This window comes from Monopterus albus, unplaced genomic scaffold (assembly GCF_001952655.1).
Source record: "Monopterus albus unplaced genomic scaffold, M_albus_1.0 scaffold127.1, whole genome shotgun sequence".
Lineage (NCBI taxonomy): Eukaryota > Metazoa > Chordata > Actinopteri > Synbranchiformes > Synbranchidae > Monopterus > Monopterus albus.
This window is the reverse complement of record NW_018128007.1, coordinates 230,422-258,137: the sequence shown is the minus strand read 5'-3', so window position 1 is coordinate 258,137 and position 27,716 is coordinate 230,422. Positions and strand designations below refer to the sequence as shown.

The following is a 27,716-nucleotide window of genomic DNA, read 5'->3' as shown; positions in this document are numbered from 1 at the left end:
GAGAGAGAGACGTCTCGGTTGACGTTTCTGTGGAGGAGGGGGCGAGCCAACTAAGTGATGATATTGTATAGCAATTCTAGGTTCGGGGTCTTTTTCTGCTTCCGGGCTGCTTGGGCAGCCTGGGGGTTGGAAGATCTCTGGAAATGTAATGTTAATTCTTGCCTGTGACTCTTTGAATAAACCAGCACGGTTATATTTTTTATATACTCAAGTGGTCTGAGTCGTCCCTCTGAGTTCCTGGTTTGAAAGAACTGGACGAGGCTTTATAATAGAATAAAGCCTTTACTGGGAAACACAGCAAACCTTCTTACGACTGCACATATGGATGCGCCATCTTGACGTAACTGGACTACCTGTGCAACCTGGTTGGGCTGCAGGTACTGCCTTATCTTACCAGTAGTGACAAGGACACTAACAAAACACAAAACCTGATAAGAGTCAATCAGGAACGATGAGTTGGGGGCATTTGTCTGTGGCCACCACATGCAAAACCATTCCTTTTCTGGGTATTTTCTTGCTTTTGTCTCTCCATTGCACCTGGAGATTTGCACCAAAGCAGGTGAAACTGATTCACAGCTACTTGTGCTTCCAAAATGGACAGATTGATGTCCCTGCAGTTTATCTGACTTGGTGTTATACTGTGATGATCCAATGTTCCTTTACTTTTTTTCTTAGCAGTTTTTAGAAATCCTAATATACATGAAAAGGTTGCATGCTTATACTGTGCTATCACCCCAGATTATCCAACATGAGCACTGTATTTACCATCCCATGGCTTCAGATGTCTGCCAAAATTTCAACACCACAGGCTGCCATTTTGTGTATGAATAATTTAACTTTTTTGTTCATTTTATGAATGAGTAACTGAGTGGATTGATGGACAGCACTTTTCATGTACTCTGTGTGTTCTTAGTTCAAAGTACATGGATGCTTAATAGGGTTGAGAGAAAGTCTTAACATTATTTCACATGAATGTTCCCCAAACCATTTTTGAAAGATATTTTCATATTCCTTTATAAGCATGTGCATGTGTTAATGGGCAAATAGCATAAAGTACTTTGAGTGAGCTTCAGCATGGGAAGGGTGCTATATAAAGCCATTTACCATCAAATGACTTTTTATGGATCTCAAACAACAAATGTAATGTAAAATATTGAGAAAATCAATAGCTTGTGGGTTTCATTTTAGGCAATGTTGCAGGTGAGTTTCAGTAGGATTCACTGAATCTCTGGTATGATTTAAAAACTTCACTTAGCCTGCATACATATGTCTCTCTTCCCATTTTATCACTGCTGAGTATCCAGTACAAATGACATAAAAACTATTAAGCAGAAGCACCATAAACTGTGAAGTTAAACATCACATTTTTCTACTCTGCTCTCTTCTCAAACATCTAGCTTGTCTTTGTGGCCCCACACTTTTAATGAAAGTGAGAGGTTATCTGTGCTATATTAATGAGAGAGAGGTTATCTCCACTACAAAGTGAAACAACTCATTTACATCGTACTCCCTTGGCCAGCTAGATGAGGGAGTTAATTAAGTTGGTGTCAGAGGAGCAAAGATTGCCTTTCTTGCATGTCATCAGATAAATTTGGATCACCTGTGGGGTAGCCGCATGATATTAAGATGTTAAAGAATCTACTAATGAAAGGACTTAAGTTGAGCTTATAAGGTGCCACCTAAAGTCAAGTATAATGTTGGATGAATTGCCAGTTGACAATGTTGAGAGAAAGACATTAGTTATATTAATATGATGTTGAGGATCTGAGTAGTTATGTTTAATTTCCATGTAACTGTTGCCCACCTCCGGACAATAACTTTTTTTCTCTGTAATCTATAATTAGTCAAATACATTGTACTTGTTTACATAAGAAACAGTAAAACACTAGTTAAACATCATTCATTTTTATAAATTAAGCAATAAACAAAAAAACATATTAATACTAAACTCCAAATTAAAGAATGACTAGCTATTTTTAGAGTAACTACATAAAAGGTGGACCTTTTTTGTTTTTTACATGGTAAAGTTACATGTGCTGACAGGTGTACGTATCCACATAAAAAAAAAAAATCAGGCTGTTTTATTTGTATTTTCAAATGTCACACTAACCTAATGAATATACCATACCATACCAACTTTATTTATAAAGCACTAAAACAACCAAGGTGGACCAAAGTGCTGTACATTGCAATAAACAATATATATTAAAAACGCAACCCACAAGCACAAACAAAATCAACACCAATATAAAAACATGAATCAATAAAAATAAATAAAATCAACACCAATATAAAGTATCAAAACGCCAACAAAAAAAAAAATAAATGAGTTTTTAAAAGAGGTTTAAAAACAGACAGAGAAGAAGCTTGTCTGATGGGCAGAAAATTGTTCCAAAGTTTGGGACCAGCAACCACAAAGGCCCGGTTGCCTCTAAGCTTACGCTTAGTTCTAGGCATGCTCAAAAGAAGCTGATTGGCTGACCTCAGAGAACGTGTGGGTGTATGCCAATGAAGCAAATCGGATAAGTAGGGTGGTGCAGAGCCATGAAGGGATTTAAAAACGAAAAGTAAAATTTTATAATGGACCCTAAAATGAACAGGTAACCAGTGCAGGGAAGCTAAAACTGGAGAGATGTGCACATATTTTCTCATACCTGTTAAAAGATGTGCTGCAGCATTTTGGACCATCTGGAGGTGAGTGATGGAAGACTCGCCAATCCCCAGATACAATGTGTTGCAGTAATCCAGCCAGGAGGTGATAAAAGCATGAACAAGTGTCTCAAAGTGACGCCTAGAGACCATTGATTTTACTTTGGCCAACTGTCTTAATTGAAAAAAACTAGATTTTACAACAGCTGCACTTTTGCCATCAAATTTCAGGTCAGAGTCCATTTTAACACCCAAATTTGAAATATTTTTCTTATTGTATTGAGCCAAAAAGCCCAAGTCAATAGAGGGTGACCCAGCAGAATCACCAAACACTATCACCTCAGTCTTCTCCTCATTCAGCTTCAAAAACTTAAAAGCAAGCCAAGATTTAATATCATTGAAACATTCAAGCAGTGTCCTAACACAAGAATTCGCCTTTTTAACCGGTAGATAAAGCTGGCAATCATCTGCTTAAAAATGAAAGGAAATGTCGTGTTTCCTAAGTATAGAGCTCAGTGAGAGAAGGTAAAGGGAAAAAAGAAGGGGTCCAAGAAATGCGTCTTGCAGAACCCCATACAAAAGGGGCTCAGAAGAAGACATAGCATCCCCAAGTTTCACACAAAAGGATCAATCCTTAAGGTAAGACCAAAACCATTCTAGGGCTATACCTCAAATACCCACCCAGTGCTATCACTAAGTGAATATCACTTTAACCTCACATTACACACTCCATTAGAGGGAAACAACACCAAGTTCAGGCAATATCATTCATTTTATTTGTTACTGCTCAGCCTGGATCTGTGAAAATAGCCCTGATGATGTCATCAGAAGACTAAAGATTTATGTCACAAACTGTATTATGAGAAATTCAGGTTCCAGTGGTTTTGATGCGGAGCTTGACATAAATTAGGGAATAAAAGTTAGTGTAGCTCAGCCTCTGCTACATCAATTTTGACTGATGTTGTTCCTTTTGTCTGGGGCTACAAACCTAAATTTGCCATGTTTCTGAATAATATTGCAGACAGACACTCGTTGAAATCCAACTCAAATGTACCAAAAGTGAAGATCAAACACAAACACCCAGCTCATTCATATTCATCAGACAGATACATGCCTGTTCAGAGCCGTTCTGTGACTGTTTGGCTCACTCCTGGATTCTCTAGGGTGTTCAACAAGCTGTTCCAAGCCTAAACTGGCCCCAGACAAAAACTTTTCAGTCTGTATCGATCTAATATATAAGCTGTAATATTAGCTCCAGGCTTAACAGCAATGAAACTGCTATATTTTGAAAGAAACTGGTACAGGGGTACAAGGATACAAGGTACTGGTACAAGGATAATTTTTTTAATCTGCTGGATCTACCCTAAGGGTAGGTAAGGTGACTCCTTAGCTGGTATTAATTTTACCATAGGAATATACATTCGAGCCAACTACCGTACTGTATACTCCTTACAGCAGTTAGCTGTAATGGTGTAATGGGAAATTTATATCAGCACCATTTTTGGTGTATTGACTGTTGCTATGTAATTATTCTATGCAGTTATTTGTGTGCTTGTGACACTAGACGGTTTACTGTGTCAGCATGTTGTAGAGATAAACATGTGTGTAAATGCTGAACCAGATAAGTAGTATCCTGTTTTGCATCTGCTTGAGCATCTGTTTCCTGCATTTGTATGTGTGTGTATAAGAAGAGATGTATCTCCCTCCGTTCTAGGTGCCTCTTTTAGCACTCTGTACGGAGACTGCCCCTTCTCTGCAGGGAATAAATGCGCAACAACTTTCAGATTTGATATCAAGACTTTATTCTACACTCACCAAGCTTTAATAAGATAATTTTCTCTGCAACGGAGGTAATGATAGCAAAATTAGCACTAGTCATAGTCACTATACCCACCATGCAGCAGGTAAAAAAAACCCATCTTATTCTTTAAGATCTTATGTTTAGCATCAAACATTGATGGAGCAAGTCAAAGTCAAATATATTTATATAGCACTTTAACACAACTGCATGTTGACCAAAGTGCTTCACAGGGCAAACCAAGGATAAACAATACAATACAATACATAAAAACATTAAATAAAATGTAAGTACACCAAAGTACAACAAAAGTCTGCCATAAATATATGGCAATCAAGAGATGCTAGCACTACTGTGATCAATAGAGCAGGTGAAATAACCGAGTCTTTAAAAGAAATTTATAACCTGATACATCAGACGCTGATCTAACACTATAACATTCTACACAGCAGTGTAAAACACCAAGCAATTTGGCCTATTCACATACTGTACATGTGATCTCAGGAAGATGCAGGCCAACTGGATTAGATTGGATTATGATGTGGGGGAGTCAGGCATTCTCTTTGTTCACAAACTAATCACCCCTTTATGCACCCCTTTGTGAGGCTCTTCAGAAATTTGAGGCAGTTGATTCACCCCACATCCATGAAATATTGTTCCTTTATAGCCTTCTTTTGATGCCTAGCAAACAGGAGGAAACAGAATAAGGGATGGTGATTTGATAAAAAGAGTAATGATTAAAGTGTATGATTTACTGTTTGTGGAATGTCTGTAGTGCTTCCTACTAGTCCTTGTTGCTCCCACAGTTTTAGTTATGCACAAGTCATTTCATAATTGGTGAAGAAATACCAAGCCACTGAGTACAAGCCAGTAGACTGAGAATAACCAGACTCGAACACTGTGATCCTGAGAAGAGTCTGTGGCAGTTTTGTCTTGGCTGAGATTCCATTTTTTATCAGCAGTAACACCTCACTGCACACACAAGGTACGGTGAATGTGTGTGTGTGTGTGTGTGTGTGTGTGTGTGTGTGTGTGTGTGTGTGTGTGGGAGAGAGAGAGAGAGTTCCTAGATGGTGTTAGCTCAGGTGCTATCAGAGAAAAAAAGCACATCTGGGAATTGTTCACAATCAGGCAACTTTATCTCAGTGCTTTGATCTGCAGACCATATTTTATGTAAAAAAAAAAGGGAAAAACTTTTTTTGGCTATATTAGGCAGATCACTTTGGTGGAGATGCACTTTTGTTTGTTTCAGTAGGGATGGGTGTTTCAAGCTAAACCACTATTTGACATTTCCTCGGAACTATGTGACAGTTATTCGAAGAAACCCACCCCCAGCAAATAGCACTGTATTGCTAGCATTGCCATGTGCGCATGCTGTGACTTTACCTGTTAGTCTCCAGTGTTCTGCCGTGATGAAATGCCAGGTTTTCACCAGTATGCCAGTCCAGCATTGTTTTAGTCTGAAGAACAGAACTTTGTATTTTCGAGTTTATATAATGGCAGGAGACTGTCACTTACTATCCAGTAGTAAGCGTTGCCCATGTATCTATGGTTGGTGACACCTTTTCAACGCTTGTCACATGACTGTGCAGTTCATATGCATTATCATCACACAGTTTATCCGTGACTGCTTTTCTTAATGGGGCTGTATATTCTGGCTGAACAATTGCCATCAAAGTTTGAAAAGCCTCCTCCTCGACAGAGCTAATGGGTAGCATGTCCTTGGCCATCATCTTTGTGATGAGGGCTGTTGCTTGCTCTGCTCACTGACCTTTCTTCTTCAGGTGACAAAGCTAGCCATTGACTGTTGACTGCAGACTGCACCCCATTTTCTGCTGGATGCTTCACCCTCAAATAGCTGTGCATAGTTGTCTCATTATGATATGCTAACTTAACCTGGCAAAGTTTGCACTGCGCCTCATTTCTCAAAAATTTTCCACACAGAACGTTTTGATGGCTGTACTCTTTGCATGTTTCGACTGTTTGTATTTGGCGCTGCAGTAAGATGATATACTGACCTCATTATCGTGTTATTTCCAGGTGCTGGTAAAAGTGAGGGAGAACAGTGGTTCTTTGTTTTTAAAGCAAAAATATAGTCACATGAAATACTCAATTTATTTTTATGTAGTGACTATTTGAATATTGAAAAATCATTGCTGATCCCTATTATTTGGCTCCATTTCAGTCTGCTTTTTATTCAGTGTAATTCAAGCTCTGTTTCAGTCCTTAGGCTTTTTTTCTGCAGACAAATTCATTTTGTTCTATTTATTAAATCTGTGGCCATGGCTGTAATAATGCACCTATTGATTTCATCACTTGGTATAAGCATGGGACTGTGTGTGTGTGCTGTGTGCAGTCAACTCAGGGTTCAGATCAACAAATGTTCATTATCCTTGCCCCTTCCCTTTAGCAAACATACTAGTATACACATTAGATAACTAGGATTCATCACACCACACCTGCAAGACAGTAAAGAAGTATTCCATCTCTGCTTGGTGTGTGTGTGTGTGTGTATTTCGGTATGTCTGGGGACCCAAAACTGGGAGCATACAAACATTATGGGGAGTCACCTGTGGGAATGCTGGTCCCCACAATGTATCTCATTGAATTTTAGGGAGACCACTTGGTTAAAAGTTAGTGTAAGGTTAAAGTTAGCTTTCAGTGTGTGTGTGTGTGTGTGTGTGTGTGTATGAGGGCCAGTTTGAGTTTTATTGCACAGGAGCTGGACACTTGTCAGGGCCGCTCGGCGGCCGCTGCCTCTCCTCCGTTTTGTCTCTTTGTTTTCTCCGTTTTATGGGCTCTGCACCTCAGCTGTGTTGCATTCCAGTAATTAGTAACTGGTTTGTCAACGCACACAGCTGGGGTGCATCCCGATGATGACCTTCTTCCTTTATATAAACCTCTGGCAGACGCTCCGCGTTTGCCGGAACATTATCGAACATAATCTAACGAACAATAACAAACATAACCAAGTAACGCGTACACATGTTTTGGATAGAATGCTACGTTGACAGACTCTGTACGTTTTGGCTTGACTCTATCGCACTACATACGCGCTACACGCTCTTAACACTACACCCCACTACATAGTTCCTGATTCGTCTCCGGAGCTTTGCTACACGTTATGGACAACATGTACCCCGCCTCCTGCCGTTAGTTTGTTTGTTTACCTGTTTGTCCTGGTCTCCTTTGTTATCACTGCCCTTCCTTTGTTGTAAGTATTACAGACCCTGTTTTGTTGTTACGTTGTCGTTGTCTTATTTTTCCCTATTAAACCTTTTTCCGTACTAGCACCTGGGTCGGCTATCTTGGGTCCTACCCTTAGTTCTCCCTCCCCCTCCTGGCGAGGGGGACTAACCATAACAGGAGCGAAGATATTTTGGAAAAGTGAGGTCATTCTGCACAGTCCACACTTTCTCACCTGCCTTCAAATGGCTGTTAAGATTTGGTTTTAGGTTGGAATCAAGTTTAATTTAGGGGTAGGGCTGGGTTTAGGGATTTAGTTATGATGGTTAAAGTTATGCTAAGGAGCTAGCAAATGTATTATGTCAGTGAGTTTGGTCACAAAGATAGACACGGCTCTGTGTGTTATTGTACTTGTTACATAATGAGGACCAAAAACATATTTTTTGCTACAGAGTGAAGACAGTTTCGGAAAGTGAGGACATTTTGGCTAGTCCTCACTTTGGGAAAAAAATATATATAAAGTGTGTGTGAGCAAAGAGGCCTCCAAACCTGACTCAGTTCCACCAGTTCTGTCAGGAGGAATGGGCTACAATTCCAGTAACTTATTGTAAGAAGCTTGTGGAAGGCGTCCCCAAACATATGACCCAAGTTAACCAATTGAAAGGCAATGCTACCAAATACCAGCTGAGTGTATGTAAACATCTGACCCACTAGGAATGTGATGAAAGAAATGAAAGCTGATTTTTTTTTTTTATATTATTATGACATTTCACATACTTAAAATAAAGTAGTGATCCTAAATTACCTAAGACAGAGAGTGTTTATAGGACTAAATGTCAGGAGTTGTGAAAAACTATAAACCTCTGATTTCAACTGTATGTGTCAGTCTGTCCTCGCTCAACAAAACAATCAACTCAAGTGTAACACCTGTGGCACTGCAGTAACAAAAACATGCTCTCTCATTCCTACTAGCTGTCCTTCATGCCTTCATGAATCTTACAGATGTGGCTGTGTCACAAACCTTCCATCAGCCACAAATACGGACATAAGTGCCTTAGATTTTGTGTTGCTTGTTTATCTACTTTATATGTCATTTGTATTTTTGTGGCAATCATGTGGACGGCAAAGTAAGAATTTCATTGTACAGGGAAACATGTTTCCTAACTGTTCATATGACAAATAAACACTTTGACTTTGATAATGGAACCCCATTGAGAAACAGGTGTAAATGATGTATGTGACAACAGAGGATAGAGATATCTAAAGAGGAATGTGTTGCAGTGCTTGTAAACCTATTAGTAAAGTACTATAAGTAAAAGTGAAAAGTTTAAGTTCAATGTATTTTGTAAATGTTGTTTACATGCATAAGCACAGTGATTCTGTTTTGGGCTCTGAGCACGACGACTGTTGTGTAGACACACGGCGCACCAGAGTTGTTGCTATGTTGTATCTACTGTGTTTTCTCTAACAGGCAACTTCTTGTTTGTGTGAATATGCCGTGGAGTGACAGTATGTACGTGTACATGCGCGTGTGCATGTGTGTGAGGGGATGTACATGATGGTAGTCTGAGAAAAAGAAAAACACTTGGGTTAACAGGCTGTTAGTGCATAGGGATTCCTTTAATTTCTCTCCTAACAGTTAATAAAGAGATATGAGGCAGGTGTGGTGTGCCCAGTTGGAGGAGAAGCAGAGCTCATGGACCCTGTGATGGAAAGAGGGGCTTGGCATGTGGAGAACACTACATCAACGATTTGATTCAATTCAGTTTTATTTGTATAGCGCCGAATCACAACAAAAGCCATCTCAGGACATTTTACAAAGTCAGGTCTAGACCTTATTATTATTATTATTATTATCATAGAGGAAAAATCCAACAAAACCCCCTTGAGCAGCTCTTGGTGACAGTAGGGAGGAAAAACTCCATTTAACAGAAGAAACCTCCGACAGACCCCGGCTCTTGGTGGGTGGCCTTCTGCCTCGACCACCTGCATTCAATTCATTACTGGACTCAATTGGCTTTTCTCAAACTGTAAATAAACCCACTCACTGTTTTAATCACACCCTTGATCTTGTTCTGACATATGGTATCGAAACACTTAATAGTTTTCCCCCAAAACCCTCTTCTGACCATTTTCTAATAACTTTTGAATTTGCATTAATGGACTATACACCATGTGGGAAACAATTCCACTACAGTTGATATCTATCTGACAATGTTGTTACCAAGTTTAAGGAAAAAATTCCATCATTATTTACTTCAGTGCCATGTGCCTCTCCTCACTCTCCATGCATTTATATGTCATTAACAGGGTCCCTGATGGACTAGTGGCTAGGATTAAACGCTCTTGCGGCTGTAGCCCAGGTTCAGGGTTGCGTCAGGAAGGGCATCCAGCATAAAACACATGCCAAATTTCAACATGCGAATCGTCAGTGTGACGATTTGCTGTAGTGACCCCTAATGGGAACAGCCGGAAGTGACAGACAGATTATACAGTGCCTTGCGAAAGTATTCGGCCCCCTTGAACTTTGCGACCTTTTGCCACATTTCAGGGTTCAAACATAAAGATATAAAACTGTATTTTTTTGTGAAGAATTAACAACAAGTGGGACACAATCATGAAGTGGAACGAAATTTATTGGATATTTCAAACTTTTTTAACAAATAAAAAACTGAAAAATTGGGCGTGCAAAATTATTCAGCCCCCTTAAGTTAATACTTTGTAGCGCCACCTTTTGCTGCGATTACAGCTGTAAGTCGCTTGGGGTATGTCTCTATCAGTTTTGCACATCAAGAGACTTAAATTTTGCCCATTCCTCCTTGCAAAACAGCTCAAGCTCAGTGACCCTGTTTTGTTGTTACGTTGTCGTTGTCTTATTTTTCCCTATTAAACCTTTTTCCGTACTAGCACCTGGGTCGGCTATCTTGGGTCCTACCCTTAGTTCTCCCTCACCCTCCTGGCGAGGGGGACTAACCATAACAGGAGCGAAGATATTTTGGAAAAGTGAGGTCATTCTGCACAGTCCACACTTTCTCACCTGCCTTCAAATGGCTGTTAAGATTTGGTTTTAGGTTGGAATCAAGTTTAATTTAGGGGTAGGGCTGGGTTTAGGGATTTAGTTATGATGGTTAAAGTTATGCTAAGGAGCTAGCAAATGTATTATGTCAGTGAGTTTGGTCACAAAGATAGACACGGCTCTGTGTGTTATTGTACTTGTTACATAATGAGGACCAAAAACATATTTTTTGCTACAGAGTGAAGACAGTTTCGGAAAGTGAGGACATTTTGGCTAGTCCTCACTTTGGGAAAAAAATATATATAAAGTGTGTGTGAGCAAAGAGGCCTCCAAACCTGACTCAGTTCCACCAGTTCTGTCAGGAGGAATGGGCTACAATTCCAGTAACTTATTGTAAGAAGCTTGTGGAAGGCGTCCCCAAACATATGACCCAAGTTAACCAATTGAAAGGCAATGCTACCAAATACCAGCTGAGTGTATGTAAACATCTGACCCACTAGGAATGTGATGAAAGAAATGAAAGCTGATTTTTTTTTTTTATATTATTATGACATTTCACATACTTAAAATAAAGTAGTGATCCTAAATTACCTAAGACAGAGAGTGTTTATAGGACTAAATGTCAGGAGTTGTGAAAAACTATAAACCTCTGATTTCAACTGTATGTGTCAGTCTGTCCTCGCTCAACAAAACAATCAACTCAAGTGTAACACCTGTGGCACTGCAGTAACAAAAACATGCTCTCTCATTCCTACTAGCTGTCCTTCATGCCTTCATGAATCTTACAGATGTGGCTGTGTCACAAACCTTCCATCAGCCACAAATACGGACATAAGTGCCTTAGATTTTGTGTTGCTTGTTTATCTACTTTATATGTCATTTGTATTTTTGTGGCAATCATGTGGACGGCAAAGTAAGAATTTCATTGTACAGGGAAACATGTTTCCTAACTGTTCATATGACAAATAAACACTTTGACTTTGATAATGGAACCCCATTGAGAAACAGGTGTAAATGATGTATGTGACAACAGAGGATAGAGATATCTAAAGAGGAATGTGTTGCAGTGCTTGTAAACCTATTAGTAAAGTACTATAAGTAAAAGTGAAAAGTTTAAGTTCAATGTATTTTGTAAATGTTGTTTACATGCATAAGCACAGTGATTCTGTTTTGGGCTCTGAGCACGACGACTGTTGTGTAGACACACGGCGCACCAGAGTTGTTGCTATGTTGTATCTACTGTGTTTTCTCTAACAGGCAACTTCTTGTTTGTGTGAATATGCCGTGGAGTGACAGTATGTACGTGTACATGCGCGTGTGCATGTGTGTGAGGGGATGTACATGATGGTAGTCTGAGAAAAAGAAAAACACTTGGGTTAACAGGCTGTTAGTGCATAGGGATTCCTTTAATTTCTCTCCTAACAGTTAATAAAGAGATATGAGGCAGGTGTGGTGTGCCCAGTTGGAGGAGAAGCAGAGCTCATGGACCCTGTGATGGAAAGAGGGGCTTGGCATGTGGAGAACACTACATCAACGATTTGATTCAATTCAGTTTTATTTGTATAGCGCCGAATCACAACAAAAGCCATCTCAGGACATTTTACAAAGTCAGGTCTAGACCTTATTATTATTATTATTATTATCATAGAGGAAAAATCCAACAAAACCCCCTTGAGCAGCTCTTGGTGACAGTAGGGAGGAAAAACTCCATTTAACAGAAGAAACCTCCGACAGACCCCGGCTCTTGGTGGGTGGCCTTCTGCCTCGACCACCTGCATTCAATTCATTACTGGACTCAATTGGCTTTTCTCAAACTGTAAATAAACCCACTCACTGTTTTAATCACACCCTTGATCTTGTTCTGACATATGGTATCGAAACACTTAATAGTTTTCCCCCAAAACCCTCTTCTGACCATTTTCTAATAACTTTTGAATTTGCATTAATGGACTATACACCATGTGGGAAACAATTCCACTACAGTTGATATCTATCTGACAATGTTGTTACCAAGTTTAAGGAAAAAATTCCATCATTATTTACTTCAGTGCCATGTGCCTCTCCTCACTCTCCATGCATTTATATGTCATTAACAGGGTCCCTGATGGACTAGTGGCTAGGATTAAACGCTCTTGCGGCTGTAGCCCAGGTTCAGGGTTGCGTCAGGAAGGGCATCCAGCATAAAACACATGCCAAATTTCAACATGCGAATCGTCAGTGTGACGATTTGCTGTAGTGACCCCTAATGGGAACAGCCGGAAGTGACAGACAGATTATACAGTGCCTTGCGAAAGTATTCGGCCCCCTTGAACTTTGCGACCTTTTGCCACATTTCAGGGTTCAAACATAAAGATATAAAACTGTATTTTTTTGTGAAGAATTAACAACAAGTGGGACACAATCATGAAGTGGAACGAAATTTATTGGATATTTCAAACTTTTTTAACAAATAAAAAACTGAAAAATTGGGCGTGCAAAATTATTCAGCCCCCTTAAGTTAATACTTTGTAGCACCACCTTTTGCTGCGATTACAGCTGTAAGTCACTTGGGGTATGTCTCTATCAGTTTTGCACATCAAGAGACTTAAATTTTGCCCATTCCTCCTTGCAAAACAGCTCGAGCTCAGTGAGGTTGGATGGAGAGCATTTGTGAACAGCAGTTTTCAGTTCTTTCCACAGATTCTCGAGTGGATTCAGGTCTGGACTTTGACTTGGCCATTCTAACACCTGGATATGTTTAGTTTTGAACCATTCCATTGTAGATTTTGCTTTATGTTTTGGATCAGTGTCTTGGTGGAAGACAAATCTCCGTCCCAGTCTCAGGTCGTTTGCAGACTCCATCAGGTTTCCTTCCAGAATGGTCCTGTATTTGGCTCCAGCCATCTTCCCATCAATTTTAACCATCTTCCCTGTCCCTGCTGAAGAAAAGCAGGCCCAAACCATGATGCTGCCACCACCATGTTTGACAGTGCGGATGGTGTGTTCAGGGTGATGAGCTGTGTTGCTTTTACGCCAAACATAACGTTTTGCATTGTTGCCAAAAAGTTCGATTTTGGTTTCATCTGACCAGAGCACCTTCTTCCACATGTTTGGTGTGTCTCCCAGGTGGCTTGTGGCAAACTTTAAACAACACTTTTTATGGATATCTTTAAGAAATGGCTTTCTTCTTGCCACTCTTCCATAAAGGCCAGATTTGTGCAGTATACGACTGATTGTTGTCCTATGGACAGAGTCTCCCACCTCAGCTGTAGATCTCTGCAGTTCATCCAGAGTGATCATGGGCCTCTTGGCTGCATCTCTGATCAGTCTTCTCCTTGTATGAGCTGAAAGTTTAGAGGGACGGCCAGGTCTTGGTAGATTTGCAGTGGTCTGATACTCCTTCCATTTCAATATTATCGCTTGCACAGTGCTCCTTGGGATGTTTAAAGCTTGGGAAATCTTTTTGTATCCAAATCCGGCTTTAAACTTCTCCACAACAGTATCTCGGACCTGCCTGGTGTGTTCCTTGTTCTTCATGATGCTCTCTGCGCTTTAAACGGACCTCTGAGACTATCACAGTGCAGGTGCATTTATACGGAGACTTGATTACACACAGGTGGATTCTATTTATCATCATTAGTCATTTAGGTCAACATTGGATCATTCAGAGATCCTCACTGAACTTCTGGAGAGAGTTTGCTGCACTGAAAGTAAAGGGGCTGAATAATTTTGCACGCCCAATTTTTCAGTTTTTTATTTGTTAAAAACGTTTGAAATATCCAATAAATTTCGTTCCACTTCATGATTGTGTCCCACTTGTTGTTGATTCTTCACAAAAAATTACAGTTTTATATCTGTATGTTTGAAGCCTGAAATGTGGCAAAAGGTCGCAAAGTTCAAGGGGGCCGAATACTTTCGCAAGGCACTGTATGTCATTAACTTTGTGTCTCCTCTAAGCTGTTGTTGTTGTGCATTTTTATCATTTGTTGTGTCGGCAGTGAGCCAGAAGAAGAATGTGTATGACCCGTTTGAAATGGTGACTTCTGTAGTACTGGCTCCGTGTGTTACGGCTAGTCACTCTAGGAGCCGAGTAAGCAACAGGCAGGACTCAGATGGCAAACACCGGCGATGCTGACACAAGTCTTTATTACAGAGAAAAAAAAAAGAAGCAGGCTGGAGCAAAACAAATGTAAACTCAGCTGACGTGGTTGGGTCAGGGTCAGGCTGCTGAGGTGGAGTGACGGCAGTGGAGACAAAGGTAGGATGAGTGACAACGCCAGAGCAGGGATGAGGCCAGTGGGTGCCATCGTTGAGATTGAGCGAATGGAGAGAAAACAGGTACTGGATGTCTCTCAGAGAGTAGAAGCAAAGCCAAGCGTAGAGATGAGATTCTCAACATACTGGCAATGAGCAAGCATTTGTCTGCACCTAAAACAGGGAGAGGGTAATTAGGTGATTTGCCTCAGCCATGTCGCACCTTGGGAGCTGCTGATCAGGTGGCTGTGACCCAGCTGTGTACACCACCAGAGCCAGGAGCTGCAAGAGAGAAAAGGAGAAAGGGAAAAAAAGGGCAGAGGGGCAGGTGGCGTCGAGCAGACCTGACACTGTGATGATCACAAATGTGTACAAAATGATTACAAGAGGAAGACAGAGCTTAAAAACAATGATTTCCATGTTTTAATCAGTTATTGTACAGGTACATAAAGTCACGTGTTCTGATGGGAAATGGTGACGTGTGTTTTGTTGGTCCTGTGCTGATCCTGTACTTGAATACATTTGTCTAAATGAAGAGGAGAGGTTGACACACCAGCAGAAAACATGTTGTTGGTGATTGACATAATTGTTTTGCACACACCCAGTGAGCTGTTTCATCAAATAGTCTTTAATATGTCCTTACTGTATGTACAGTAAGTAACATGTCATTTTCTTGACACTAACATATGCCATGCCTGCAGTGATAAACATGATCAACCAAAGTTAATGGTCTCTTTCTTGATAGAAAGCAATAATCTTCACTCCTACTCTGTATAGCCATGGGTCACATGGACTGGGCAAACAGTAGCAGTCCAATCACGCCAGTAAAACCAGAAGCAATAGGGCTACACTTGGACTAGTTTACACCGTTTACATACACATCTTCTGGTTCGTTGCCAAAACAACAAATACTAAAGTTTTACAACAGCGCCTCTGTGGTCACAAAATCTGATGGGTCACAGTTTTCAGTGTAATACTGGCCTCCAGCTGGGTTGCACCCAAGGAGCCAGTACAAACCAGGGGGACAGAAGACATTTCGCTGGAGCCATGAGGCGAACAGGAGAAGACGAGGCTTGTCGCATGCTGCACTTGCCTGTCGCTGCATTGTAGGGGAACATTCTTCATGGGAAAATGGAGAGGTGAACGAATGGTTCACTCCTCGTCTAGTCAAGTCTCCACTTCATATTGGTTTCAAATGGCTGTCACCAGTAGATCAGGCAGGTCCATACAGTGACTCTAAAAGTGTCAGAGACTGATAGTTGCTATGCACAGAATAGGAAAAAGCCCTTCCTCTGTGTTTTCATTTTTTTGGTTTGATATTTTTGGTGCCTTACAGGGATATTTAGTTGTAGTGTATTTGGTGAACAGCTGTCCCTGGTAGGCTAGTGCTTAAGGCGCAGCATTCTTACCGCTGTGGCCCGGGTTCGAATCAGGGTTGCGTCAGGAAGGACATCTGGCATAAAACACGTGCCAAATGTCAACATACGAGTCGTCAGTGTGACGATTCACTGTGGCGACCCCTAAACGGGAAAAGCCAAAAGTGACTTTCTAGTGTATTTGGTTAGCTTGACCCATTCCTAGTGGGAGGCAGAGTTTAAATAATCTCATTCTATACCATATACACTCAAGAGGTTGGGACAGTTTGTGATCTACTTTAACCCTCCACCACTGGAGACACACTGAGGCTGTGAGAAACGGGAGGTCATCCTCATGCGACAGCCAAGCTAAGGCGGGACTGCTCCTACCTGGATTGGACACTGGATCTTTTTACTATTGAGGCATCTGAGATAGTGTCTAATAAGTAAACTTTTTCTAACCTTGGCCTCTGTCTGCATGTTGTCTTGGTCAGCACAACTCCCCAGCAGAAACTAAGTTTGTTTAGTCACACCAGTGACAAATATTGACTGTCTGTCTCAGTGGGGAATTTTCTTTGTATAACATATTTCAATACAGTTAAACTCAATTTACTTTGTTAAAATGAATATAGCAAGAAGTAACATGCAACAAATAGAAAAATGTGCAAACAGCTACTGTAAAAAAGAGAAACACGGGGAAAACGCCCACACTGCAAAAGACAAGATATAGACGTTTGCAGTTTGTTTTTGAATGCAGGCACATTTGTTGTGCAGTGAGAGTGCAGTTCACTGAACATTATACATTTCTGTGAATACTTTGCAGATAATTAACATGAATATTTGAGTTTCGTTAAGGTCCAGGTTGATGACCTGAACGGCAAAGGGCATGTTCCTAATTTGGGTGATATTGCACAGGTGAAAGAAGGCAGGTCTAGAGACTTGGTTTATGTGTGATTTAAAGGACATGTCCTGGTCAAAAATGACTCCAAGGTTCCTCACAGCAGTACTGGAGGCCTATGTCATCTAGAGTAACTATATTAGATAGCATGTTTCTAAGATTTTCAGGCCCAAGTACAACAACTTCAGCTTTGTTTGAGTTTAAAGGTACAAAATTACAGGTCATCCTGGACTTTGTCTTTATGTATGTGCTTTACATATACAGCAGAAACTGCAAATGGAAGTGAGTGACTCCATAGGAGTACCCTAGTGCCATTAAACTACTACAATGCAGAAACTGTGTTGGTGTTTACAGTAGGGAGGTTTTGGTTATCAGTCCAGATATTATCAACTTAATAAGCAACAACACTGCAAAGCTAAATCAATTTGGTGTATTACTTTGAAGTGCCAAACAATTCAACAACATTTTCTTTCTTTAAGTAGGTACACTGTCCAATCTTTTTTCTTGTTGTTTTTCTTTTCATTTATGGTTCCTTGTTTGTGGTTTATGGTTTCTGTTTTAATTTTTTTAATAAATTTTTTTGTTCTTACTCTGATTTTTTTTATTTGTAATTTGTCTAATTTTAGTGCCCAGTTCTAATTCTTCTTGTTATAATTCACTTGCCCCTTTGTTTTAAAAGGTAACAATGTTAGTTATACATATTTATTATTATTATTTCTATCAGAAGGTTCCAAAAATAGATAAAATACCAGCCGAATAATAAGTGTATTTCAGAATGGTTACCAGGCTGACTCAGTTCAGCAGAGTTAATTAAATACACTTTTCACAGAAAAATACCTCCCTTGCATTGCAGCATTACATAATCACCAATCTGTGATCTTCTTTGGAGTCCAGGATTGTTGTGTGTGTGTGTGATGAAGTGCTATAATTCCCTTTTATCTGTGTGCATATTTCTCTCTTATTCTTTCAACCTGCCCAGTTCTACAGCCTATATTTTGGGCCAGAACACTCAGGGCCCACTGAGAGACGCGGCCCCTACGAAGCACTCAGCTGTCTCAGTGTGGACAGTCGAGTGTTTTACCTAACAAGTGTTGCTTTGAAGGTCATGGTTAAACATGTATGCTGCTGTTGTTGTGCTGTATCTTCCTAAGGAGTTTTGACATAACAAACATGCTTTGTTCCTCTGGAGAGCATGAAAATTGATTTCTACATATTCCTCTCTCTCTCTCTCTCGCTCTCTTTCTCTCTGCAGTCATTTAGGGGACGTGGTGTTTGCCTGTGGCTGTGAGATCCGCTGGCTGCAGCTATGGCAACAGAGGGGAGAGGCGGGGCTAAGCAACCAACAGTTATACTGTGCTGATGGCTACAGGAAGATACTGCTGCATGATATGAACATTAGCAGCTGTGGTAAGTTTAGGGTTTGAAAATGATCACACAATCATACACACCTAAAACTCACTATAAACAAACAATAAAACCAAAACCAAAAATGTGTTAGTGTATCTCACAATATTTTCCGACTCCGCTACTCTGTTTCTGGCTCTCAGCTCCAAGTTCATTGGTTCCTACTGAAAACATAAAACTTAGCTTAGTTTCATTTATTTAAAGGGCTCAGTAATTTCCTGAAATTTTATCAAACAAACAGGAGGAAATACTGCATTTCGGGAGGCGACTGTGGTGTGGTGGATAGAGCAGTCGTCTCCCAAACAGAAGGTTGAAGGTTCAAATCTCAGTGCCTGCAGTCCATGTGTCGACATATCCTTGGGCAAGACGCTGAACACCCCCCGTTGCCCCCTGATGGTTAGAGCCATCACTTGAATTGGCACCGCAGATGGCACAAGTTCCTTGTGTGTAACATACTTGGCCAATAAAGGGGACTGTAATCTGCAGCAGAGGAATACATACAGTAATTTTTATGTGTATTTTTGATTATAAAGGAACATGTCACCCAGTACCACAGTGTGACTCACTGATACATTTTAATAGTTAGGAATAAGATTTATCAAGCTTTGACACACACAATGGTTTAACAGTATTTAGATCATCAGAGGGTCACTCGAATTCTGCACAAACCATACTGACAAGCTTGTCAGAAGAACTGGACCACACAGTGTGGCTAGTAACTCTTTTTTCTAATGCAAAAATATGTGTGGACATTCTGCTCAGAGGGGCAGCAGCTCTCTATGGGACTTGGAGAAAACACTGGCAAGGGAAGAGATTGGGGGCCCTGGTTATGTTATCTAACTAGCGAATCTCCACTCTCTAGCCAACAAAATGGATGAACTCCTCATCAACCAGACTAACTCTGACTTCTCACACTCTGCTATTATTCATGGAGACTTGGCTCAGCGACTCCATCTTGGGCAGCGCAATACAAATACTGGGTTTCCAAGTACACAGAGCAGATCACATAACAAAGCTGTCCGGGAAAACAAGTGGAGGCGAAATCTGCTCCTGCATAAATGAAGGTTGGTTTAAGTTAGAAAAACTTGCAACATGGACTTAAAGACTTTTTTCAACTACATACCATTTTATTCTCGCAGAGAATTTTCATCATTCATTTTGGTCTTAGTGTATATATCATGGTAGGCCCACGCTAGCACAGTACAGCACCTGGCCGAACAGATAATTAGGATGGAATAGAAACATCCTAACTCCTCATTCATTGTTCTAGGGGTTTTTAACAGAGCAAATCTCACCCAGAAACTATCCAGGCAGACCAGCAACACAATGACAAGAGAGATCAGAGTAGCAAAGAGGAACTACTCCTAAAAGCTGAAAAACCAGAAGCCTACAAAACATCACTGGCTATAGGAAACCATTCCCCCTGCTGTGGAAGACCGTCTTTGTGGACTTCAGCTTGGCCTTCAACACCATCATCCTGGACATCCTCCACTCTAAACTGACCCAGCTCACTGCGCACACCTGTCAGTCTATCAGCAGCTTTCCGACAGGTGGGAAGCAACAAGTGAGTTTGGAGAAAACCACATCCAGCACCTAGATTATCAGCACAATCACTCCCCAGTGATGTGTGCTGTTGCCACTGCTGTTTTCCCTCTACACCAGTGACACCCTCTGTTAGACTCCTGAAGGTCATCGGTCAGACTGTGACGAGTCAGTCTACAGATGGCAGGTTGAACAGCTGGCCCTCTGCTGTGGAACTGAACACAATCAGAACAGCAGAGATAACAGTGGACTTCAGGAGGAGGCCCCCCCCCCAACATCAGCACCATCACCAAGAAGGCACAGCAGAGAATGTACTTCCTGCATCAGCTCAGGAACTCCTCCCCTCTGCTGGACAGTGCTACAGGTCACTGTATGCCAAGACAACCAAGCATAAGGACAGTTTCTTCAGCTGGGGCATCACTCTGATGAATACTAAATCCACGACTGTATGACAGGACGACAATCCTCAGTGCAGTACCTTGTAAATATACTTTTGTATATATGTATCTGGTAATTTCCATCTGAGCTGTGTACATACACATATTCTATATTTATATACCTGGGAGCACCAACTGCTGTAGGCTGGAGGTCTCTCTGCTAGTGAATTAAGATCAATATTTAACTGATTTGTTTCATTAGTGTCCACTGCTGTATTCTGATATAAAGCTTTTTAAAGTACTGTACTGGTGTGTCTCTGGCATCTGCATTTGGGTCCTTTCAGCCACCTTTCTGACAGTAGTTGTATCTTCTCTGACTTTTTCTCTCACATAGACTTGCCTGATATCAACGTCAGCCATAGCAACCTCACAGTTGTCGAGGGTGATCGAGTAACAGCAATCTGTAACGGTTCGGGATCCCCGTTGCCTGAGGTGGACTGGCCTGTCAACGGCTTGCACTCCATCACTGCACAAGAAGTAGGAAGGACACACATACACACACATACAATATATACTGACATTCAACAGCTAGACTTATGAATGCTGCTTTTCACACATGAAGTTACCCCATAAACAGAAACAAACCACTGTACAGCTTATCAGTGTTGGAGCAGTGTGTTGTCTTAGTTTATTAGTTAGCTGTAGCTGGTGAGATGACATCATGCGGGGCAAATTGACAGTTTAGTCTGGAAGCAAGTGTTGTAAACAGACAGTGTAAAAACATAAAACATTATTAAAATGAGAAAATATATCAAATAAAAACAAAAACACAAAATGGTCTGAAACAGAAAGCAGTTACAGTGCAGAAAGTACAGTGCAGAGGCCAGTCAAACAAAGGCACAGTTGAGCTGACACTTGAAAATAGCAGAGTTGGGGCACATTTAAGGTCGTCAGGAATTTGGTGCCATCTGTGTGCAGCACAGGAGCTAAAGGCAGCTTCAACCTGTTTGGTTCTAACCAAGGTTCTACTAGCTGACTGCTTCTTAAGGATCAGCCCTGCTGGGTTTGGATTCTTCAAGAAGACCAGAAATTTGTCCCATGATACCACTAAGTGATTTATAATCTTAGCAGAAGCACTTTAAAATTGATTTTGTAGGTAACTGGTAGCCAGTGTAAGGATATAAGAACAGGAGGGACATGTTCAGTTCTGCTGGTTCTGGTTAAAACTCAGCAGCGTTCTGAGTGAGCTGAAGTTGTCCAACAGTCTTTTTGTGAAGACTGGGCAAAAGACTGTTACACAGCCCAGCCTGCTGGAGATGAAGGCATGAATGAGTTTCTCTAAATCTTGTCTGAACATGAGACCTCTGAGTCTTGCTGTTTGTTTTAGCTGATAAAAAGCTGATTTAATTATGGCCTTGATGTGACTGGTGAAGCTCAGGTCTGAGTGAGTTTTGACACCAAGATTTCTAACTAATTAGTACAGATTGATTCAGTGATTTTTGGAGAGATCCCTGACCGGAGTGAGCCATTAACAATTTTCAGAACATCCACTTCCAAGTAACTCCAAACGACACTCGAAGTGTGAACATTTGTTGGAAATTACACCAGCATTAAAAATCTGTGGAGGTGTTGTTTTTTTCAGCTCACCAGCATTAAAGTATGACACTGAAATAGAAAGTTCAGTGTCTTTAGATGTAGGCTACTGACTGATGACCATGTAAATAAAAAATTAAAACAAGGGGGGGGGGGGGGTGAGATAGTGTGTTTTCATCAGGAGACATTAATATTTTTGTTAAGACATTAACCTGGGTTGTTCACATAGGCCACTGAGGGGAACAGCTCCAGAAGGTTGACATGAGATCTGTCGCAGGTTATTGTGTAAGGAATGAAAAAGAAGTGCTAGACAGAGATGTGCAACTAGCCAGTCTAGGTGTGAAGTAGATGTGAATGTCCAATCCTTGGCTTGGAGAATGAATCACAACTGTTGCACACATGCAGTTGGGAGCAAACACACACTTACATTCTGAGTTTCTTTCTTTTTAAAATCTGTGGAGGTGTTGTCAGAATTCTGTAGGCACCGATTCCATTTGGGCCTGATCATTACACTTGCTTTGAGATAGGAAATCAGGGGCTAAATGTGTTGGGGGATTAATTACCTTCTCAACGTGCAATAGACTAGCAGACATTTTGAGTTGTCATAGTAGAAAAAACACAGGTGTAGCTAACAACATTAACAATGGCCAAGTTCCATTACATTTCCATTAAGCGATGCCACCCAGCAAGCACACACAATATCATGATCTAGCTATGATTTGCATAAATGGAATGTAGCCCTCTGAGTGTTATCAATTACACCTCTGCTCTTCCTACTGATGTGAAGAAGGTCTATTGGGAAAAAATATTCATGTCAGCTTCCTAGTAATTCTGATCTTATATCACATTTTTTGTTTAACACCAGTAATGTCTCCAACTTCATAAGGGTCAACAGACTGTTAGCAGAATGACTGAAAAGTCACCGTTGCTGCAGTTATTGTAATGACCATTCAGCTAATTTAAACGGACTGTACTCTGTGTATTTGTATCTGGTTTTCCATGTGAAAAAAAAAATGCTCCAAATATGTCACAAGTGCTTTAAAAGATGTGAGTACAAGGCTAATAGCAGGGATAACTATATGTGAAGACTTCTAGTTTGGAGTTGTGTTTTCTTCATTTGGACAACATTGCATAAATGCAGCCTAATTCTGACAGCATTACCTTTGCTAGATGAGTGTACTGGCTATTTAGCTAACTAAAATGTACATATAGTTACTTTAGTGAACATACCTGCTCCCTTGCTACACTTCTGCCTGGTAGATTTAACCATTATTATTATTATTATTATTATTATTATATCATGCTCTCCCTCCAGGCTAAAGTCTATGACAACAACACCATTCATTCCATAAACATAACTTTGGTCAATGTGAGCAGAGACGACAACAACTTCCTGCTAACCTGCACTGCCACCAACATAGTGGGCATGACCAACGCTTCTGTCCAGCTAACTGTCCACTGTAAGTACATACACACACACACAGGTTTTTGTGTATTATAAGGACAGCTTTCCCAAACATTATAGGGACCCCTTTCCACTTGCTCTACAAAGATGTGGTTAATACCAAAATGTGTTTTGATCCATACAGCACAGATTTCACTTCAAAGTTTGAATTCACACAGCTTGAACTATAAAGACCTGATACCATGCAGAATTATGAGGCCTTCAATAATGAGCTACACACATGGGAATTGTAAGGACAGTGTGTATACAACACACAAAAATGTCATTGCTGTGCACTAAAGGATCACATGTGATTTTAGGGGACATGACTAAAACACTGAAGTGAGGACATTGTGCATTAAAGGACACATCTGACATATGAGGATACTGTTTTGCACAACACAGTATTGCAGTGGCATAACTGATTTGTGAGGACATATTTAGACAATACAGTCCACTATACTGTGTGTACAGTAATTTAGCATTAGACGCTAGGAAGTTTTTTTTTCTTCTATGTATTTTACTGTTTTTGTACATTTGTGCTGCCACACTTGCCTTGAATTTTGGTGTTTATTATATTTTGTTGACTTTTTGCCCTATTTCTCCACCGTTCTTGATCACTAAATACTGGGGGTGTGATGAGATCTCTCAATATTAAAACATGACAATAGAGGCAAAAGCTGTCTCACCATTTCAGTACATAATGGAACCAGTCCAATATGATGGAATTGGGTTTTCCATTGCAGAAACCAAATGAAGCATGTTGTACAAAGTAACGCTTGTCATGGGTTCTGTGTTTGTTTCCACTATGGTGCGCCTGCTTTGGAGGTGTATTCTGGAAGTTAAATTTCAGCACCCTTCAAGTGCTAAAATCAAGTACCAGGAATATGGGGGGGAGAGAGAAGCAGCTCCTCCCTCTAAACAGAGACCAACAGATAGATAATACAGTGGAAAAGCAAAGCAGGATGGTCTGCGTTAACCCCACTGACTGTTTAGTGATTACTAAGGGAAGTATGGGGTGTACTGCTCATTAGGTTCCAGTGACCATACATTCACATTCATAGTAGTCCGGCAAAAACGCATTTAACATGCCACTGAAAAGGGGGACACTGAACATGGTTGACCGGTTGTTTTATCTTGTACCCACATTCTTTACAAGAGACATTTTTCTGTTAAGCATATGGGTTTTAAAATGTCTGTGTCCAGAGGCTGCGACATCTGGTTTTAATCTCTATTTAATTTTTTTTTTTTTTTTACTTATTGATTTATTAGGCATCACATGTCACATGCCTGTAGGTGCATGCTATGGTGCATTACGGATTACAGCAGGATGTAAAAACCAAAGCTTTCCCTTTTCCTTTTATTAAGTGCATTACATTAAGTTAACACTACAAAAGAAACAGATGGTCATTGTCGGGTCAAACCCTAGTTTTTGTCTTTAATTTTCTTTACATTAGTTAACTGAATCTGATATCCCAACCCAGGGTAGTTGACCTAATGGACTAATCAAATGCCAATGTGCTCTCTTTCCTATATCTAAAATTTATATAAATAACTGTGTGGAGCTTATTGGGACAATTCTTTCATTTGTAAAGTAACAAGGCGTTTTTGATTCTAGCTGGTGAAAGTTATTTGGTGAGACCACGTTAGTCCTTGTTGTTCTGAGCTTCTCTCCTGTAAAACATTGTAGGATGTACACTTGTGTTTCATTCATATTTAAATCATATCCTTACACACACCCTAGGAACACATCACAATATACAATAGCATTACTTGGCCTCAAATGCAATGACTTTAAAATCATCAATGTTACGTCCGTGGCCCTGTCCACCCCCAGCACTTCATCAGCTGGCACGGGCTGTCACAGTAGCTCCGCCCCCACATAGATGGGAATGCATTCTAGGCAGCGAGGCACACCTGCTCTCAACTGCTAGACTAGTACTTAAAGGGAGTGTTGGTGTGTCCTCATTGCCAGATGATCTCTTGTGATCCTACAAGTAATTGTGCTTTGCTTTCCGTCAAGGATTCTAGGTGTATGAACTGCTTCTATGTTGTGGGACCTGATTTCATGTGTTAAAGAACTAAATGCCCTTCTTATTTTTGAAGGGTCGCTTTCAGTTTGACTTGTTTTACTGTGAACTTGTGTTAAGGAACTATATGCCCTTCTTAATTTTGCGGGCTGCTTTCTGTTTGAACTGTCTTACTGTGGATTGGTGTACCCTCTGCTGGTTTTGGCATTTTGTTAGCATCATTTGGTGCCTGGACTGTGAACCTTTTCCTCAGGATGAGGAGACCAACTTTTGCTGGGACTTGCTGCGCGGCTCTGGATCTCAACTGTCAGCCTTGATCGCACTGCCCTTCTACCTGCTCTGTCATCTGCTGCAAGCCTGAGCCTCACCACGCCGGTAGTACTGCACGTCGGACCAGTGATCGCCTATGCCAGCTCCTACACCTCCCCCTGGACTGTGTTCACAGCTTATGTCACTCACCTTCCTAGAGCCAGTAAATTCTGCTCCTCAGGTCCTCAGTATACCTATCAGTATTGCCATTTCCATAGCATCCCTGTTACTCATTCTCATCCTCTGCTTTTCTTTAGCCAGCTTGGGTTGTAGCTCTAGCAGTCCAGTCATCCCAGCACTCCCCGCTGCCCTGAGATCAGCTGACGTGACCGATACTGACCACTTCTCAGTTCTGTTAGTAAAATACATTTACCTGGTCAAGCCTGAGTCCGAGTTCTACCTTTTTCTGAGTCCGAACAAGCACACATATATATTTATATATACGGTTCGCTGTAACAATCTATGAGAATGCTAGTGGATTCATACCTTCATATGGGGTCATACCTTCTGATGCGCCTGGAGGTTGCCTGGCTCTCTCCACAATAATTAAACTGATTATTGGTATTTGTTGAATTTTTTTGTTTCACAACATTATCTGAGCACAACTCCTAGCCAGCTTTAGAGGCGGTTAGCCTCCACTTAAAAAAAGCCAGCAAAAAACAATTCAGTAATTACAGTTTTTGCTGTTGTCTTTTTAACCAGGTTGGTCATACCATTCTATCCTTCTGCTGCATTCTTTGTCCTTCTCACTTTGGTATAAGGTGCAATAAGCTGCTCCAGACTTTTATGAAGAAATAGTCAACGTTCTGCATGATCTCTTCAGCAGCAGTGCTATTAAAATGGCAGGCTCTCTTAAGGCATTCAACTTTTTCAGATGGTTCATCTGTTTTTATTTGGTGTTTTAGTGTCAAAGAGGGAGAAAACACACAAGTATGAGTCAAATGATTTGCAGCGATTACTTGTGAGTACTTTATTGAAAGTGACTCCTAGTCATTTCCTTGACAGAGTTCTCAGTTTTTGTCATGTCACTCTGCTGATAGTTAGGTGATTGTGTTAGCAAGAACTAAACACTAAATGTGCAGAAATGAGAGAATATGGATGTGTTATAATGGATATACAGTAGTATCTGTTTTTACTCTTTAACACAAAAACCTTACTTTAATAGCCAAAGAGCAAAATAGAGGAAAAAAACTGACATCTATACCATTTGCTATGGCTAACTATGCCACTTTCAAAGAATTTTGCTTTTTTCTAAATATTCAAAAAGTCTGTTTGTGTGGAAATCTTCTGAGGATGGAGAAACAAGTTGAATCAATAAAGATCCAGTTGAGCACATTTTGGTTTGATCTACTGATAGGGTGCATTAACACAGTTATGTACTGAGGAAATAAAACAATATTGAGCCTTGTCTCTATGTCATCATCAAGATTTGCTGTGTTTGAAAAAAAAAACAGGCACTTTAAGCCCCATGTCTTCATTTCAGCAGCAGGTCTGGTTCATTTTTTTGTTTTGTTTTTTGACTTGCCAGTCCTTAGTGTGTCTCTCTGTGTCTAAAAGCAGTTACAATCCAAATGCCATGGAACACAAATGCGTTACACTGCAAAGCACATAAACAGTAAGACTACAAATAGTTATGTTCTCCATTCCTAGACTGACAGTGACAAACTGTCTGACTACAGGTGCATCTCAATATTATAGAATATTGTGGAAAAGTCCATTTATTTCGGTAATTCAACTCAAATAGTAAAACTCGTGTATTATATAAATTCAGTACACACAGACTGAAGTAGTTTAAGCTGTTGGGTCTTTTAATTGTGATGATTTTGGCCCACATTTAACAAAAACCCACCAAATCACTATCTCAGTGAATTAGAATATGGTA

General features: G+C 40.5%; 1 protein-coding gene across 1 annotated transcript in view; it reads left to right on the top strand.

Moving 5' to 3' along the window:
• Positions 1-27,716, top strand: part of LOC109967270 (NT-3 growth factor receptor-like) — a 410,435-nt gene that overhangs the window by 189,661 nt on the left and 193,058 nt on the right. The window contains exons 5-7 of the mRNA XM_020612721.1: positions 18,388-18,542; positions 20,853-20,995; positions 23,367-23,511. Coding sequence (XP_020468377.1) covers positions 18,388-18,542; positions 20,853-20,995; positions 23,367-23,511 — 443 coding nt within the window. The remainder of the gene's footprint in view (positions 1-18,387; positions 18,543-20,852; positions 20,996-23,366; positions 23,512-27,716) is intronic.